Source organism: Rhinopithecus bieti, unplaced genomic scaffold (genome assembly GCF_001698545.2).
Source record: "Rhinopithecus bieti isolate Rb0 unplaced genomic scaffold, ASM169854v2 scaffold_38691, whole genome shotgun sequence".
Classification (NCBI taxonomy): Eukaryota; Metazoa; Chordata; class Mammalia; order Primates; family Cercopithecidae; genus Rhinopithecus; species Rhinopithecus bieti.
In genome coordinates, this window is record NW_016816690.1 from 1,762,349 (window position 1) to 1,775,875 (window position 13,527).

The 13,527-nt window shown below is 52.5% G+C and overlaps 3 protein-coding genes across 4 annotated transcripts in view; all 3 read left to right on the plus strand.

Moving 5' to 3' along the window:
- The window catches only part of PHF12 (PHD finger protein 12), a 52,210-nt gene extending 49,482 nt beyond the window's left edge, over positions 1–2,728 (plus strand). The window contains 3 exon segments of the mRNA XM_017855073.1: positions 326–408; positions 989–1,127; positions 1,461–2,728. Of these exon segments, the coding sequence (XP_017710562.1) occupies positions 326–408; positions 989–1,127; positions 1,461–1,795 (557 nt within the window). The 3' untranslated portion in view covers positions 1,796–2,728.
- A 2,306-nt stretch (positions 2,729–5,034) lies between these two features.
- On the plus strand, positions 5,035–10,691 carry DHRS13 (dehydrogenase/reductase 13). The gene is made up of 5 exons (XM_017855081.1): positions 5,035–5,342; positions 5,459–5,577; positions 6,543–6,666; positions 6,857–7,168; positions 9,579–10,691. Exons 1-5 carry the CDS (start codon positions 5,216–5,218, stop codon positions 10,028–10,030), a joined length of 1,134 nt encoding a protein of 377 aa, XP_017710570.1. The 5' UTR covers positions 5,035–5,215; the 3' UTR covers positions 10,031–10,691.
- Positions 10,692–10,744: 53 nt separating this feature from the next.
- FLOT2 (flotillin 2) overlaps positions 10,745–13,527 on the plus strand; it is a 19,740-nt gene continuing 16,957 nt past the window's right edge. The window contains exon 1 of one of the 2 annotated variants that reach the window (XM_017855080.1): positions 10,745–10,946. In XM_017855080.1, coding sequence (XP_017710569.1) covers positions 10,898–10,946 — 49 coding nt within the window. In that variant the 5' untranslated portion in view covers positions 10,745–10,897. The remainder of the gene's footprint in view (positions 10,947–13,527) is intronic. The other variant, XM_017855079.1, reaches the window with a different exon arrangement.

The following is a 13,527-nucleotide window of genomic DNA, read 5'->3' on the forward strand; positions in this document are numbered from 1 at the left end:
TAGGCTCTGCACCCTCTTGTTGTATTTTCACAGAAATATCCCATCCTCTTCAGTAGCTCACTGTTCCCTTCTGGGTAGCAGCCACATGTTCTAAAGCAGATCAGCTGGCAGGGACAGCTGTTCTTTATCAGGAGCTTGGAAAAGACATCAGTTTTTGTTCAAAAATAAAAGGGGAGGGCCCTGAGCTACTCACCCTTGAAGTCTCTGGTAGTGCCAACCCAGAAGAGTTAGCTTCTGTCTAACTCCCTGTCTCACCTCCCCGACACATAAACACCTTACAATCTGTTCTCTGCCTTCCTTTTCCTCTACTCCTGCCACCTTGCAGGAGCTGACATGGATGTGTGCCTTACAAACTATGGTCACTGTAACTACGTGTCCGGGAAACATGCCTGCATATTCTACGATGAGGTGAGGGCTGGAGGTGCGGTGGGAGGGAGCTTTCCCAACCTAAGGCCTCTCCCACTTTGTTCAGTGCCCTGAGGGGAGGGAAGAGGGATTGGGAGTCCTCTCCTTTTCTTCCCTCCCTGTCATTCCTGGAGGAGGACAGTCTTGATGTGAAACAGCATCCTACCAGGGGTACCTGCTTCACGGGAGCAGGGCTACCATTTTTCATGAGGTTAGTCACAGGCACAGCAGAGGGAGCCTACCCTAAAGCAGGGGAGGGGACCAGCGTAGAAGGAAGCCAAGCCCTGTGGATGTGTCCCTGTGAATTTCATTATCATCACGGGCCAGTGAGTATCACACCAAGAGGAGCAGTGCTGAGAAGGCAGAATGGAGGATTGGAGAGTAGGGGGTGTGGGACACCAGAAGGAAGGCTTCCCTGAGGAGGTATCTGCAGCCCCCTTCTGAAAGGACAGGGGCCATGGACTGGGGAGGCAAGTAAGGGCTCCCTAGGTAGAACAGCACGGCCTTCTCCATATGTCCTCTCCCCCTAGCCCCAGGCCCCACACAGCCGACCACACATCTTATCTCCCCTCCTCCTCCTCAGAATACCAAACATTATGAGCTGTTAAACTACAGTGAGCATGGGACAACGGTGGACAATGTGCTGTATTCATGTGACTTCTCGGAGAAGACCCCGCCAACCCCCCCAAGCAGTATTGTTGCCAAAGTGCAGAGTGTCATCAGTAAGTTGGAGCAGAGGTCTGTGGCCACAAAGCTGAGGCCGCAGTCAGGGTGGTTCTGACTTGCTGCCCATGGTCTGTCTCTTGCCTTTCTAGTCCTATTGACTAAGCTCTACTTCCTCATGGGCCCAGGCCCCAGAGAAGCAAGTGCTGAGTACCCCCATGTGTGTACACACTTGTGGGGACTTCAGACTCCACCAACCCTTTCTGAGCATCCTTCATCTGTAGTCATGCAGCAGTTGGAATGGGGAGATGCAGGAGCCCTACCTTGGCAAACAGCCCACATGGGTTGGCTGCTCACTGTTCCTCTTCTGTGACCATCCCCCTTTTTCCCAGGGCGCCGCCGGCACCAGAAACAGGATGAAGAGCCAAGTGAGGAGGCAGCCATGATGAGTTCCCAGGCCCAAGGGCCGCAGCGGAGACCCTGCAATTGCAAAGCCAGCAGCTCCAGCTTGATTGGGGGCAGTGGGGCCGGCTGGGAGGGCACGGCCTTACTGCACCATGGCAGCTACATCAAGCTGGGCTGCCTACAGTTTGTCTTCAGCATCACTGAGTTTGCGACCAAACAGCCCAAAGGCGATGCCAGCCTGCTGCAGGATGGGGTCTTGGCCGAGAAGCTCTCTCTCAAGCCCCACCAGGGCCCTGTGCTGCGCTCCAACTCCGTTCCCTAGGACTGGCAGCTACCCCACCACTGGCCTGTACACCCACCCAAGACTCCTGCAATGCAAAAATGTACACAAACCAAGCCCGGGTGTTTTCTATACTCTACCAGAAACGCTTCAACTACAATCTTTGCATGAAATGAAGAAAACCTTTTGACTGTTTTTTAAAAATCCTTTTTCTTTCCTCAAGTTCTAGGGGGCATTTGCACATATATTTGTACTCAACATTTCATGGGAAAGCGGCAAACCCGAGCTGAGGAACAGCGTGGGCAGGGAGGGAAAGACCCATGGTCTGGACACTTCCTCCAACACAAAACCCTTCCCCACCCACCTACTACTCCCTCCCCCTCGCCCGCCGTTGTAAAATAATCAGAAACTTGTTCTATTTTGTGGCAGTGACAATAGTTTTATATTAAAAGAAAAAATACAGTTTTCATACAGCAAAATCTATACAATATCATTGTTTTATTTAATATAAAGATCGCTACCCACCTTCCTTCCATGGTTCCCACCCTCCACGTTATTTTCCCTTTCTGCAGCGGTTGCACTACAGGTAGCTACTGTGTATTATGGACAAATGAGAAATGAATTCTTTTTCTGGCTGTCCATCTGTTTTATTTCAAATAAGGAAAAGTGTATTTGGATTTTGTGTAAATACATCTAGTGATGACATTTTTTCAATGTTTTTAAAAACCGTGTACAGTACTACATGTGGTAGAGCGTTTTCTCAAATTGTCTATTGTAGCAAAAATGTTTTTGTCGTAATCCTGTTTTGTCTCCTTTTTTTGTTCTCTTGCCACTTCTCTCCTCTTCTTCCTGCCCCTGGTTCCCTCCTCTCCTCCCACCCCCACAACCAGTACCAATGTACATAGTAATTGTAATGTTTTAGACTTTACAGAAACTTTCCTGTATTCTGTATATAAAAAACAAAAATACTTCAAATTGTGTTTTCTGACTGTCTGTCCTACCTGTCATCACCCTCAGAGGAGACCCTCTTTTAGATCTGGGTCTAGCAGGTGGGGGGCCTTTTGAACAGGTCTCATTCCCATAGGGAAGTTTGGGAGGGGAAGTGTTGGAGAAAAGTGAGCCAGGGTGGATGGAGGACAATGGAAGGACATGGGTGCGTCTGCTGGCCGCGGGGGCTGTTTCTCCAGAGAACCCTGACTGATAGTGGAATCCAGTCTTGACTTGTCACTTCTAGTCATGTGATCTGCAGTCATGCTTCTCTACAACTGCTATTCCTCATCAGAAAATGAGTCTGCTGCATTACCTTAACTCTCAAGTCCCGGGAACCTTCATTAAACCAAATTCCATGCTTTCCTCCCAGATCTTAGTGAAAAACTCTGCAGGAAGTTTTCCTGAGGACAGCCTCCTCAGATGGAGAGGACCTCTGTGTATATTCCAGAACTGTTTGTGTAGGTGCATCTGCTTGTGTGTCAGGATTTTGCCTTAGGGATAGAGAATGAATATTCTATCCCCAGCCTCATCCCACAGCATCTACAATGGAAACCTGAATCCTCAGTGCAGCTAAATAGGAAACTGGCCCTGGAATCTGAGGTCTGTCCCTGACTTTCATCTGCCCATCTAGGCTTCATCACTCTGCTCCCGGTGTCCTGATGGGCTTTTTGAACTCCCTAAGGACAGAAACTTGAATATCTTCCGCTCAGAATTTCCAAGTCTAACTACACTGCTGGGCACACCGTAAGTACCAAATATCAGGTTCTAGGTTGTACTGAATTTCTCAGGCAACGGCCTTCTGCCCTGGAATACCCTTACCCATTCGTTCCTAGCTGGCCCCACCCTTCTTGCCATCATGGTCACTTGTAACTGAGTGATGGAGCTTCTCTGCCTGTCTCTATCACCTGTGAGAACCATTCCAAAGGCAAATTTCCTCCTGAAAGGCAGTCATAGATTTTACTTTCTATCTCTTCCGGCTTCCCTTCAGCCATGGAAGGCACTAGTGGGGCTGAGGTAGGGAGATACAGAGGGGGAATGAAGGAGTGAATTCTGACACCCCTCAATTGCCTGTGCCACCTTGAACAGTGTCCCCTCTAGCCTGTGTGGGGAGAACAGGGAAGAATCCTAGAAGCTGGAGGCTGGATGTGAAGATAAAAAATTGAAGGATTTGGCCCAGTGCGGAGGCTGACACCTGTAATCCCACCACTTTGAGAGGCTGAGGCAGGTGGGTCACTTAAGTTCAGAAGTTTGAGACCAACCTGGCCAACACAGTGAAAACCCATCTCTACTAAAATACAAAAATTAGCCAGGTGTGGTGTCACACACCTGTAATCCTAGCTACTCTAGAGTCCGAGGCAGAAGAATTGCTTGAACTCAGGAGGCAGAGGTGGCAATGAGCCGAGATCATGCCACTGCATTCCAGCCTGGGCAACAAGAGCGAAATTCCATCACAAAAAAAAAAAGACAGCTGGACATGGTGGTTCACGCCTATAATCCCAGCACTTTGTGAGGCTGCTGAGGCAGGCGGATCACCTGAGGTCAGGAGTTCGAGACCAGCCTGGCCAACATGGCAAAAACCCCTCTCTACTAAAAATACAAAAATTAGCCAGGTGTGGTGGCGGGGACCTGTAATCCCAGCTACTCAGAAGGCTGAGGCAGGAGAATCACTTGAACCCGGTAAGCAGAGGTTGCAATGAGCCGAGACCGCGCCATTGCATTCCAGCCTGGGCAACAGAGGGAGACTCCCTCTCAAAAAAAAAAAAAAAGGAAGGAAGGAAGGGAAGGAAGGGAAGAAAGAAAAGGATTTGTTCCTAGAGGGAAAGCATCTAGGACTAGACTCAAAGACACACGTGTATTCATGTACACGCTTGACTTCAGAAGGGAGGGACTGTGCTACATACACCTCGAGTAAACATATGGAGATATTCAAGCACATGCATTGGCAGAGACTACAAATGCAGGCACATACCTGGAGGGACTCTGCCGGAATGCACACAAACACCTACAGGTGCTTACATGGTCTCACAGGATCCAGAGGCACGTACACAACCCGAAGGGTGATCCTAGGAACCACGGGCACATACACACCTGGAGGTCATTCACATACAAGCGTTGTAGATGCATGCACATACCTAGCATGCACTCCCAGGGTGTCCGTGGACACTGACACCTAGGTGTTCACACAGGCACACACCTAGGGGGCGCTCCCAGGGCCCAAGTGCACACACGCACCTCAAAGGTGTCCACAGACGCACACGCCCCCAGGACGCCGACGCACGCCTAGGGGGCGCTCGCAGGGCCGGCGCGCACCCGCACGCACACACACCCCTACCCAGCCTCCTGCCAGCCTCCGCCTTCGGAGGCTGACGCGCCCCGGCGCCGTTCCAGGCCTGTGCGGGGCGGATCGGCAGCCGCCTGGCGGCGATCCAGGCCGGCGCGGGGCCTGGGCGGGAGCCGGGAGGCGCGGCCGGCATGGAGGCGCTGCTGTTGGGCACGGGGTTGCTGCTGGGCGCTTACGTGCTTGTCTACTACAACCTGGTGAAGGCCCCGCCGTGCGGCGGCATCGGTAACCTGCGGGGCCGCACGGCTGTGGTCACTGGTGAGTGCGGAGGCGGGTGAGTGCGCGCTGGCGGGGCGCGCGGAGGGGAGGCCGGGCCGGCGGTAGCGGCAGCCCGCCAGGCTCAGCTCAGCTCGGCTCGCGCCCGCGGTCCGCAGGCGCTAACAGCGGCATCGGGAAGATGACGGCGCTGGAGCTGGCGCGCCGGGGAGCGCGCGTGGTGCTGGCGTGCCGCAGCCGGGAGCGCGGGGAGGCGGCGGCCTTCGACCTCCGCCAGGTGAGAGGCAGCGGGGGCGCGTGGGACCGTGAGCCGAGAACCCGCCGGGACACAGAGAAGCCAGCAAAGGGGCTGCGGAGGATCCGGGTCCAGGGAGGAGAGTGCGGCGCGGGCGGCTGAGCGCGAAGAGGGAGTGCACGGAGCGCCGGGGTCACCCGAGGAAGGCGCACCAGAGCCGAGTGGGGGAGGGGCTTCCTGAAGGCCGTAATTGCAGTTCTGAGACGTTTAAGCATCAGTAGAAGTTGGGTTAATGATTAGTAGGAAAGGGAACAGCAGAGAGCACAGCATAAGCAAAGGCCCTGATGCAAGAGAGTTGGACTGATCTGAAAAACTGAGAAAAAGATTTAATGAGGCTGGAGCACAAAGTATGAGGAAGATGGGCAAATGAGGGGGCTGGAGGCCCTTCTAGAGCCTATTGAGAAGCTTGGATTTTATAGATTGGGCAGCACAGACCAGTGGAGACCGTAAACGGCCCTCAGTAGGCTCCGGACTGTCAGAATAGCCTTTGGAAGGAACCCCTTTGTGGCTGCGTGGTGCTTGGAGTGGAGGGGCAAGAGCGGGCGAGAGGAGACCAGTGAGAAGTCTGTTACAGATTTTGGGGTAAATGGTAATGGGGAAAGGAGGTGATAATAATAGCAAGTACCTACCCAGTGCTGCTGGAGTGTATTTTACACATGTTAACTCCTTTCATTCTCACAACAGCTCAGTGAGATTGGTACTGTTATTATTATTCCCTTTATGCAGTGAGAGAACTGAGGCCAAAAGAGATTAAGTATCTTGCCCAAGGTCACACTCTAGTAAAAGGCAAAGTCAGGATTTGAATCCACACACTTACCTAGTAAACTCTAAGATGTAGGGGCAGATTTTATTAAACAGTAGGAGATGAACTCTCAGAATTTGGTTCCTGGGGAGAGGGAAGAGGATAAAGATGCCTGGTGACAAGCCCAGCCCTTGCCGCTCCACAGGAGAGTGGGAACAATGAGGTCATCTTCATGGCCTTGGACTTGGCCAGTCTGGCCTCGGTGCGGGCCTTTGCCACTGCCTTCCTGAGCTCTGAACCACGGTTGGACATCCTCATCCACAATGCCGGTGAGGGGCAGCAGGCCCTGCGGGGTGGGGGGTGGCGGGTGGCCAGGGGCAGCTGCCCCCTCCAGCGGAAGCCCTGCTGGGGCCAGTGGACACATGGGAATGATGCCCCCTACTCCCATCTCATAGATAGGGATGCCAAGGCTGCAGAGCTCCTTCTGGAGCAGCCACTTACATCTAGCCTCTGCCCCAGGGATCAGTTCCTGTGGCCGGACCCGCGAGGCGTTTAACCTGCTGCTTCGGGTGAACCACATCGGTCCCTTTCTGCTGACACATCTGCTGCTGCCTTGCCTGAAGGCATGTGCCCCTAGCCGCGTGGTGGTGGTAGCCTCAGCTGCCCACTGTCGGGGACGTCTCGACTTCAAACGCCTGGACCGCCCAGTGGTGGGCTGGCGGCAGGAGCTGCGGGCATATGCTGACACTAAGCTGGCTAACGTACTGTTTGCCCGGGAGCTTGCCAACCAGCTTGAGGGCACTGGCATCACCTGCTATGCAGCCCACCCAGGTGAGATCTGGTTCTTCGGCTTCCGATTCCCCTCTCCTTTCCATGCCCCATCCTGTGCCCCCCACACCACTACCACCTCCCCACCCCCAATCCCTCATTGAGTCACAGAATCTCAGAGCAGGAAGGAAGCATAGTCCAAGGAGAGGCCTGTTCCTTGCTGATCTTGGAACCAGGCTCTCCTGGTTTAGGTTCTTCCTCTCACAGCACAAGCCTGGGTGCCGAGCCCTGGGGGGTGTATGGCCATGAATAAGACCTGGATTCCCACCCCCAGGAGCCATCTGCACTGACTGAACTGATAATGATGATGATGATAGCTAATAATTTTTCATTCATCCAAGAAGCATTTACCGAGTACCTACTCTGTACCAGGCATTATTTGCAGTGCTGGGGATATAGCAGTGAACAAAACAAAGACTCTGCCCTCATAGAGTTTGCATTCTAGTTTGGAGGCGAGGGAGAGAGCCAATAAATATATACAATGAGGGGTGGTGATAGAGTTCTCTGAGGAAAGAGGAAACAGGGCGAGGGGCAAATGGAATGGGAATATGGTGTGGCAGTCAAGGAAGACATATCTGTAAAGGTGACATTTGAACAGAAGCCTGAAAGATACATGGCTCACTGGGGAGATGCCCAGAAAAAGAGAGAACAGTGCAAATAATAAGTGCAAAGGGGCCGGAAGCGGTGGCTCATGCCTATAATCCCAGCACTTTGGGAGGTCGAGGCTGGTAGATCACTTGAGGTCAGGAGTTTGAGACCAACCTGGGCAATATGGTGAAACTGCATCTCTAGGCCAGGTGTGGTAGCTCACACCTGTAATCCCAGCATTTTGGGAGGCTGAGGCAGGCGATCACAAGGTCAGGAGTTCAAGACCAGCCTGACCAACATGGTGAAACCATGTCTCTACTAAAAATACAAAAATTAGCCAGGCGTGGTAGCGTGTGCCTGTAATCCCAGCTACTCAGGAGGCTGAGGCAGGAGAATCATTTTAATTCAGGAAGTGGAGGTTGCAGTGAGCTGTGATACTGCCACTGCACTCCAGCCTGGGGGACAGAGCAAGACTCTATCTCAAAAAAAGAAAAAAAAGAAAAAAAAACCTGTCTCTACTACAAATACAAAAATTAGCTAGACATGGTGTCTGCCACCTGTAGTCCCAGCTATTCACGAGGCTGAGGCAGGAGAATCGCCTGAACCTGAAGGTGGATGTTGCAGTAAGCTGAGATCTCGCCACTGTACTCCAGCCTGGGTGACAGAGCGAGACTCTGTCTCCAAAACAGAAAAAAGTAATTGCAGAGGCCCTAAGGCCTGGTGTGCTTGAGAAAGGCTAATGTGGCTGGAACAGAGTGAGGGGGGAGAGTGGCAAGAGGTGAGGTCATAGAGAGGCACTGGGTCCTGTAGGGTTTGGAGGGAGGTTCACTATAAGCATTCTGACTTTTACTCTGAGTGAGATAATTGGGGATCCAGAGGCACACTTTGTCTTATGCAAAAGGTTATACCAGGATAACAAGATCTGCCATATTCATATTACCATACTGCATTTTAGATAGTCACTGCCTAAAGCTCATTAGTAATTATAATAGCGATGATCACAATTAGCCTTTATTAAGCCTCTATTATACTCCATATCCCTAATGTCCAAAATAGTGGCTTGTTTTCTGCTAGTTTTTTTTTTTTTTTTTTTTTTTTTTTTTTTTTTGAGACGGAGTCTTGCTCTGTCGCCCAGGCGGGAGTGCAGTGGCCGGATCTCAGCTCACTGCAAGCTCCGCCTCCCGGGTTTACGCCATTCTCCTGCCTCAGCCTCCCGAGCAGCTGGGACTACAGGCGCCCGCCACCTTGCCCGGCTAGTTTTTTGTATTTTTTAGTAGAGACGGGGTTTCACCATGTTAGCCAGGATGGTCTTGATCTCCTGACCTCGTGATCCACCCGTCTCGGCCTCCCAAAGTGCTGGGATTACAGGCTTGAGCCACCGCGCCCGACCTGTACTGCAAGTACTTAATAAATGCTGGTTAAACAAGGAACAGGACTTGAGCTAGAAGAAAAGATGGAGAGAGACTGAGAATTGTTTCAGGCATGGGACACAGCATGAACAAAATCTGGGATGTGAGGTGAACAAGCAGTTTGGATGGAAGGGAAGAGGCTTCATGCAGGAAATGAGTGAAGTAACCTCGAAGAAGTCCCGAATGCCTGGTAAATACTATCCTTGTTCCCTTGAAACCAGATTCTGTCCCTATTCTTCTAGCTCTGTTCTATTATTATTATTATTTTTTAAAGAGACAGAGCTTCACTATGTTGCCCAGGCTGGTCTCAAACTCCTGGGCTCAAGCGATCCTCCTGCTCCACCTCCCGAGTAGCTGTGACTATAAATGCACACCACTGTGCCTAGCCCAACTCCTTTCTTTCTTCCTGCCTACAGGGCCTGTGAACTCGGAGCTGTTCCTGCGCCATGTTCCTGGATGGCTGCGCCCACTTTTGTGCCCATTGGCTTGGCTGGTGCTCCGGGCGCCAAAAGGGGGTGCCCAGACACCCCTGTATTGTGCTCTACAAGAGGGTATCGAGCCCCTCAGTGGGAGATATTTTGCCAACTGCCATGTGGAAGAGGTGCCTCCAGCTGCCCGAGATGACCGGGCAGCCCATCGGCTATGGGAGGCCAGCAAGAGGCTAGCAGGGCTTGGGCCTGGGGAGGATGCTGAACCCGATGAAGACTCCCAGTCTGAGGACTCAGGGGCCCCATCTTCTCTGAGCACCCCCCACCCTGAGGAGCCCACAGTTTCTCAACCTTACCCCAGCCCTCAGAGCTCACCAGATTTGTCTAAGATGACTCACCGAATTCAGGCTAAAGTTGAGCCTGAGACCCAGCTCTCCTAACCCTCAGGCCAGGATGCTTTCCATGGCACTTCATGGCCCTTGAAAACCTCGGATGTGTGCCAGGCCATGCCCTGGACACTGATGGGTTTATGATCTTGACCTCCATGGTTACTTTCTGGGGCCCCAAGCTGTGCCCTGGACATCTCTTTTCCTGGTTGAAGAAATAATGGGTGATTATTTCTTCCTGAGAGTGACAGTAACCCCAGATGGAGAGATAGTGGGTAATATGCTAGACCCTGTGCTTCTCGGAAATTTGGATTTAGTATTTTCAGGTCCCACCCTCATTGATTCTGATCAGCTCTGGAGCAGAGGCAGGGAGTTGGCAATGTGATGCACTGCCAACATTGAGAATTAGTGAATTGAGCCCTTTGCAACGGTCTAGCGAAGTAGTTAAATTACCCCCATGTTAATGAGGTTGAATAAGGCTCCCGAGCTAAGGGACTTGCCCAAGGTCTCACAGTGAGTAGGAGGAGGGCCTGAGATTTGAACCCAGGGGTCTGAGGCCAGGGCCCACTGCCGTAAGATGCGTGCTGAGAAGTGAGTCAGGGCAGGGCAGTTGGTATCGAGGTGCCCCATGGGAGTAGGGGGACGCCTTCCGGGCGGAGGCAGGGCTGGGGCGATCTGTATCTGCAGCCCCTTGGAATAAAAGCGCGTTGACCGCTGAGGCTGCGCTAGCTCCTGCCTCAACCCGCCGGCCCCGCCCTCCGCCGCCACACTTCCGGCGGGGCTGCGACCACAGAGGGGCGCGGGCGAGCGGGCGGCCGGCCGCTGGGGGTGGCGGGATAGGCTGGGCGCGGCCAGTGCTGCGGACCCGCTGCTGCTCTCCGGGTCTGTGCGGTCCCGAGGGCCGTCCGTGCCGCCGGCGCCATGGGCAACTGCCACACGGTGGGGCCCAACGAGGCGCTGGTGGTTTCAGGTGAGGGGGCGGCGAGGAAGGTGGGCGCTGTGGAGGGTGCTCGTGGTGGGTGCAGGGCTGGAGAGTGCACGGGGAAGAGCTGGGCCTGAGTCCACCGCGCGGCGCAGGGCGCTGGCCCCCGGGCGGCACCTGAGGCCCCTGACAAGAGAGATCCCCTTGTGCTCACGCTTTCCTTGCTGCGCACCCTCGGGCACCCACCAGGTGCTCCCCCTCCCGCTGCGTGTTTTCCTGTGTTTATTTGCTTCTCCTCCCCTCCCCTCCCTAGGTGGGGCCTCCCCGCCGCTCCACCGTGTGGTTGGGGGTCCAGAACTGAAGCCGTGGGGTTCCAGGAGGGAGGGAACTAGTGGTTTCGGGAACGCAGAGATTTGGCTGGATTCCAGAGCCCGGGATTGGGGGCGGGTCGCGCAGCCCTGGAGGGCAGGTGCCTGTATGGGGAGGGGCCCTGAGACGGAGGTCCTTTATCTGGGCACAGACCCGTTAATTCCAAGCACGCTGGGGCTTGTTGGGGATTACCGGCACTGCCCGCCCAGGAGACGCGGGTGTGGCCTCTACAGGTTGGGAAACCCGGTTCTGGGCTGTGCAGCTCGGGATTGCAAAATGCTGCAAGTTCCATTATTTCTGTCTAGGTGGGGCATGGGGACTGCGGTACTGGGGAAAATGAGCCGCTATTGAGATTTTATATTTGGGGTGCTTTGAGAAGCGGCTGACACCTTGCAAGCCACCAGGTTGTGCAGCTCTTGACTCTCAGGAGCTAGGGGAGGGGGGTCCTGGTGCCTGACAGCTTGGAGACCTGGAGCTGGAGGAATTTCTCATGTCTGTCTTCCCACTATCAGTGCTGATTTTTTTCGGCCTGCCTGCAGATTTGGTAGAACTGGTTACTGAAGAGGTAGAAGGGGGTAGAAGCCCTGAGCCAGGCCTTATAGCTGCCAACCCTTGGAGACGTGTGATAAATCCACTGGGAATTTTCATTCCAAAACATGGCGTCAAGTTCACTTTGGGTCTCAAAATCAGTCTCTCCACTGGGACATCCCCAATGTGTGGGAGATAAGTACCTTACCCCCCTGAAGACCAGAAATAGCCTTGGGGACAGAAGGGAGACTCCCAGAGAACACTGAAGCCAGACTTGCTCCTTTATATGACCTGGACCTGTCTCCCAGTCCACACCCTTAGAGAAGGTTTTTAGAGACCAGAATCTGCACTGTACTTTGTTTTTCTTGTGGAATTTCCTTCAGGAAGCCCAGACTCTGGACTGAGAAGACAAAAGCTACAATTCCATCCTTGTGATGGGACTGAGCGGCAAGAAGAGCCCCAGAGATGGGCTGCTCTGTGCCTTCCAGTTACTGAGAACCTGGTCTTCAGAACAGAAGTCAATGCACTGTTAGCTTCAAAGCCATTTTAGGGGTGGGAAGAGGAGGTCATGCTGAGAACTGAGAATGCTGGAGTCAGGGAAGCAGAGAAGGTTGGGGGTGGCGGATAATGCCTGGCACGATGATACCTTGGGATTTGAGATGATCAAGCTGAGATCCAGCTCCCTCTTGCGTGTGGACTCCTGAGAGAGCAAAGCAACTGCTCCCGCCCCTGCCCCCACCTGTCTACCTTGCTCCTTGGACCTGCATCTAAGACCAGAGGCATCTCACCTAGCCCAGTTTCAGAAGGAGGATGCTAATACATCTCATGGTCATCTTTTTCATCCTTTCTTTTTTTTTTTTTTTTTTTTTTTTTTTTTTTTGAGACGGAGTCTCGCTCTGTCACCCAGGCTGGGGTGCAGTGGCCAGATCTCAGCTCACTGCAAGCTCCGCCTCCCGGGTTTACACCATTCTCCTGCCTCAGCCTCCCGAGTAGCTTGGACTACAGGCGCCCGCCTCCTTGCCCGGCTAGTTTTTTTTTTGTATTTTTAGTAGAGACAGGGTTTCACCGTGTTCGCCAGGATGGTCTCGATCTCCTGACCTCGTGATCCACCCGTCTCGGCCTCCCAAAGTGCTGGGATTACAGGCTTGAGCCACCGCGCACGGCCCTCATCCTTTCTTATTATCTAACCTCCCTCCTTCAGTTTGTAACATAAAACTTTTTTCTCTCTACTTTTGAAAATTTTAAAGGGGAATCATTTTCATTTGGATGGGGTCAGGGTGGGGATAAGAGGGGAGAAAAGCATAATTTTATTTTCACTCACCCTAACTGAAATTTAGTGTTTCCTGTGATTATGAATATTGGCAACAATTCATGATAGTATTAGCAGAAATTTTCCTACTACACTACAGTTATTGCTGGTACCTTGAAAATCTGTTGGCGGGGCGTGGTGGCTTATGCCTGTAATCTCAGCACTTTGGGTGGCCGGGATGGGAGGATCAGCTAAGGTCAGGAGTTTGAGACCATTCTGGCTAACATGGTGAAACCCTGTTTCTGTTAAAAATACAAAAAATTAGCCGGGCATGGTGGCGCGCGCTTGTAAGCATCTCAAAAAAAAAAATAATTTACATTTTGAAATTAAATAATTGCATTTTGAAATTAAGCTAGTAATTAGATTTACCACTAGATCTTAATATTTAATTTTTTTTTTTTTTTTTTTTTTTTTTTTTTTTTT

Bases quoted from the DNA above. Each gene is read 5' to 3' on its own strand.
- DHRS13 (XM_017855081.1), top strand. From the start codon at position 5,216: ATGGAGGCGCTGCTGTTGGGCACGGGGTTGCTGCTGGGCGCTTACGTG. The intron at 6,667-6,856 runs GTGAGGGGCAGC...CCTCTGCCCCAG, and splicing joins CATCCTCATCCACAATGCCG to GGATCAGTTCCTGTGGCCGG. The intron at 7,169-9,578 runs GTGAGATCTGGT...TCCTGCCTACAG, and splicing joins CTGCTATGCAGCCCACCCAG to GGCCTGTGAACTCGGAGCTG.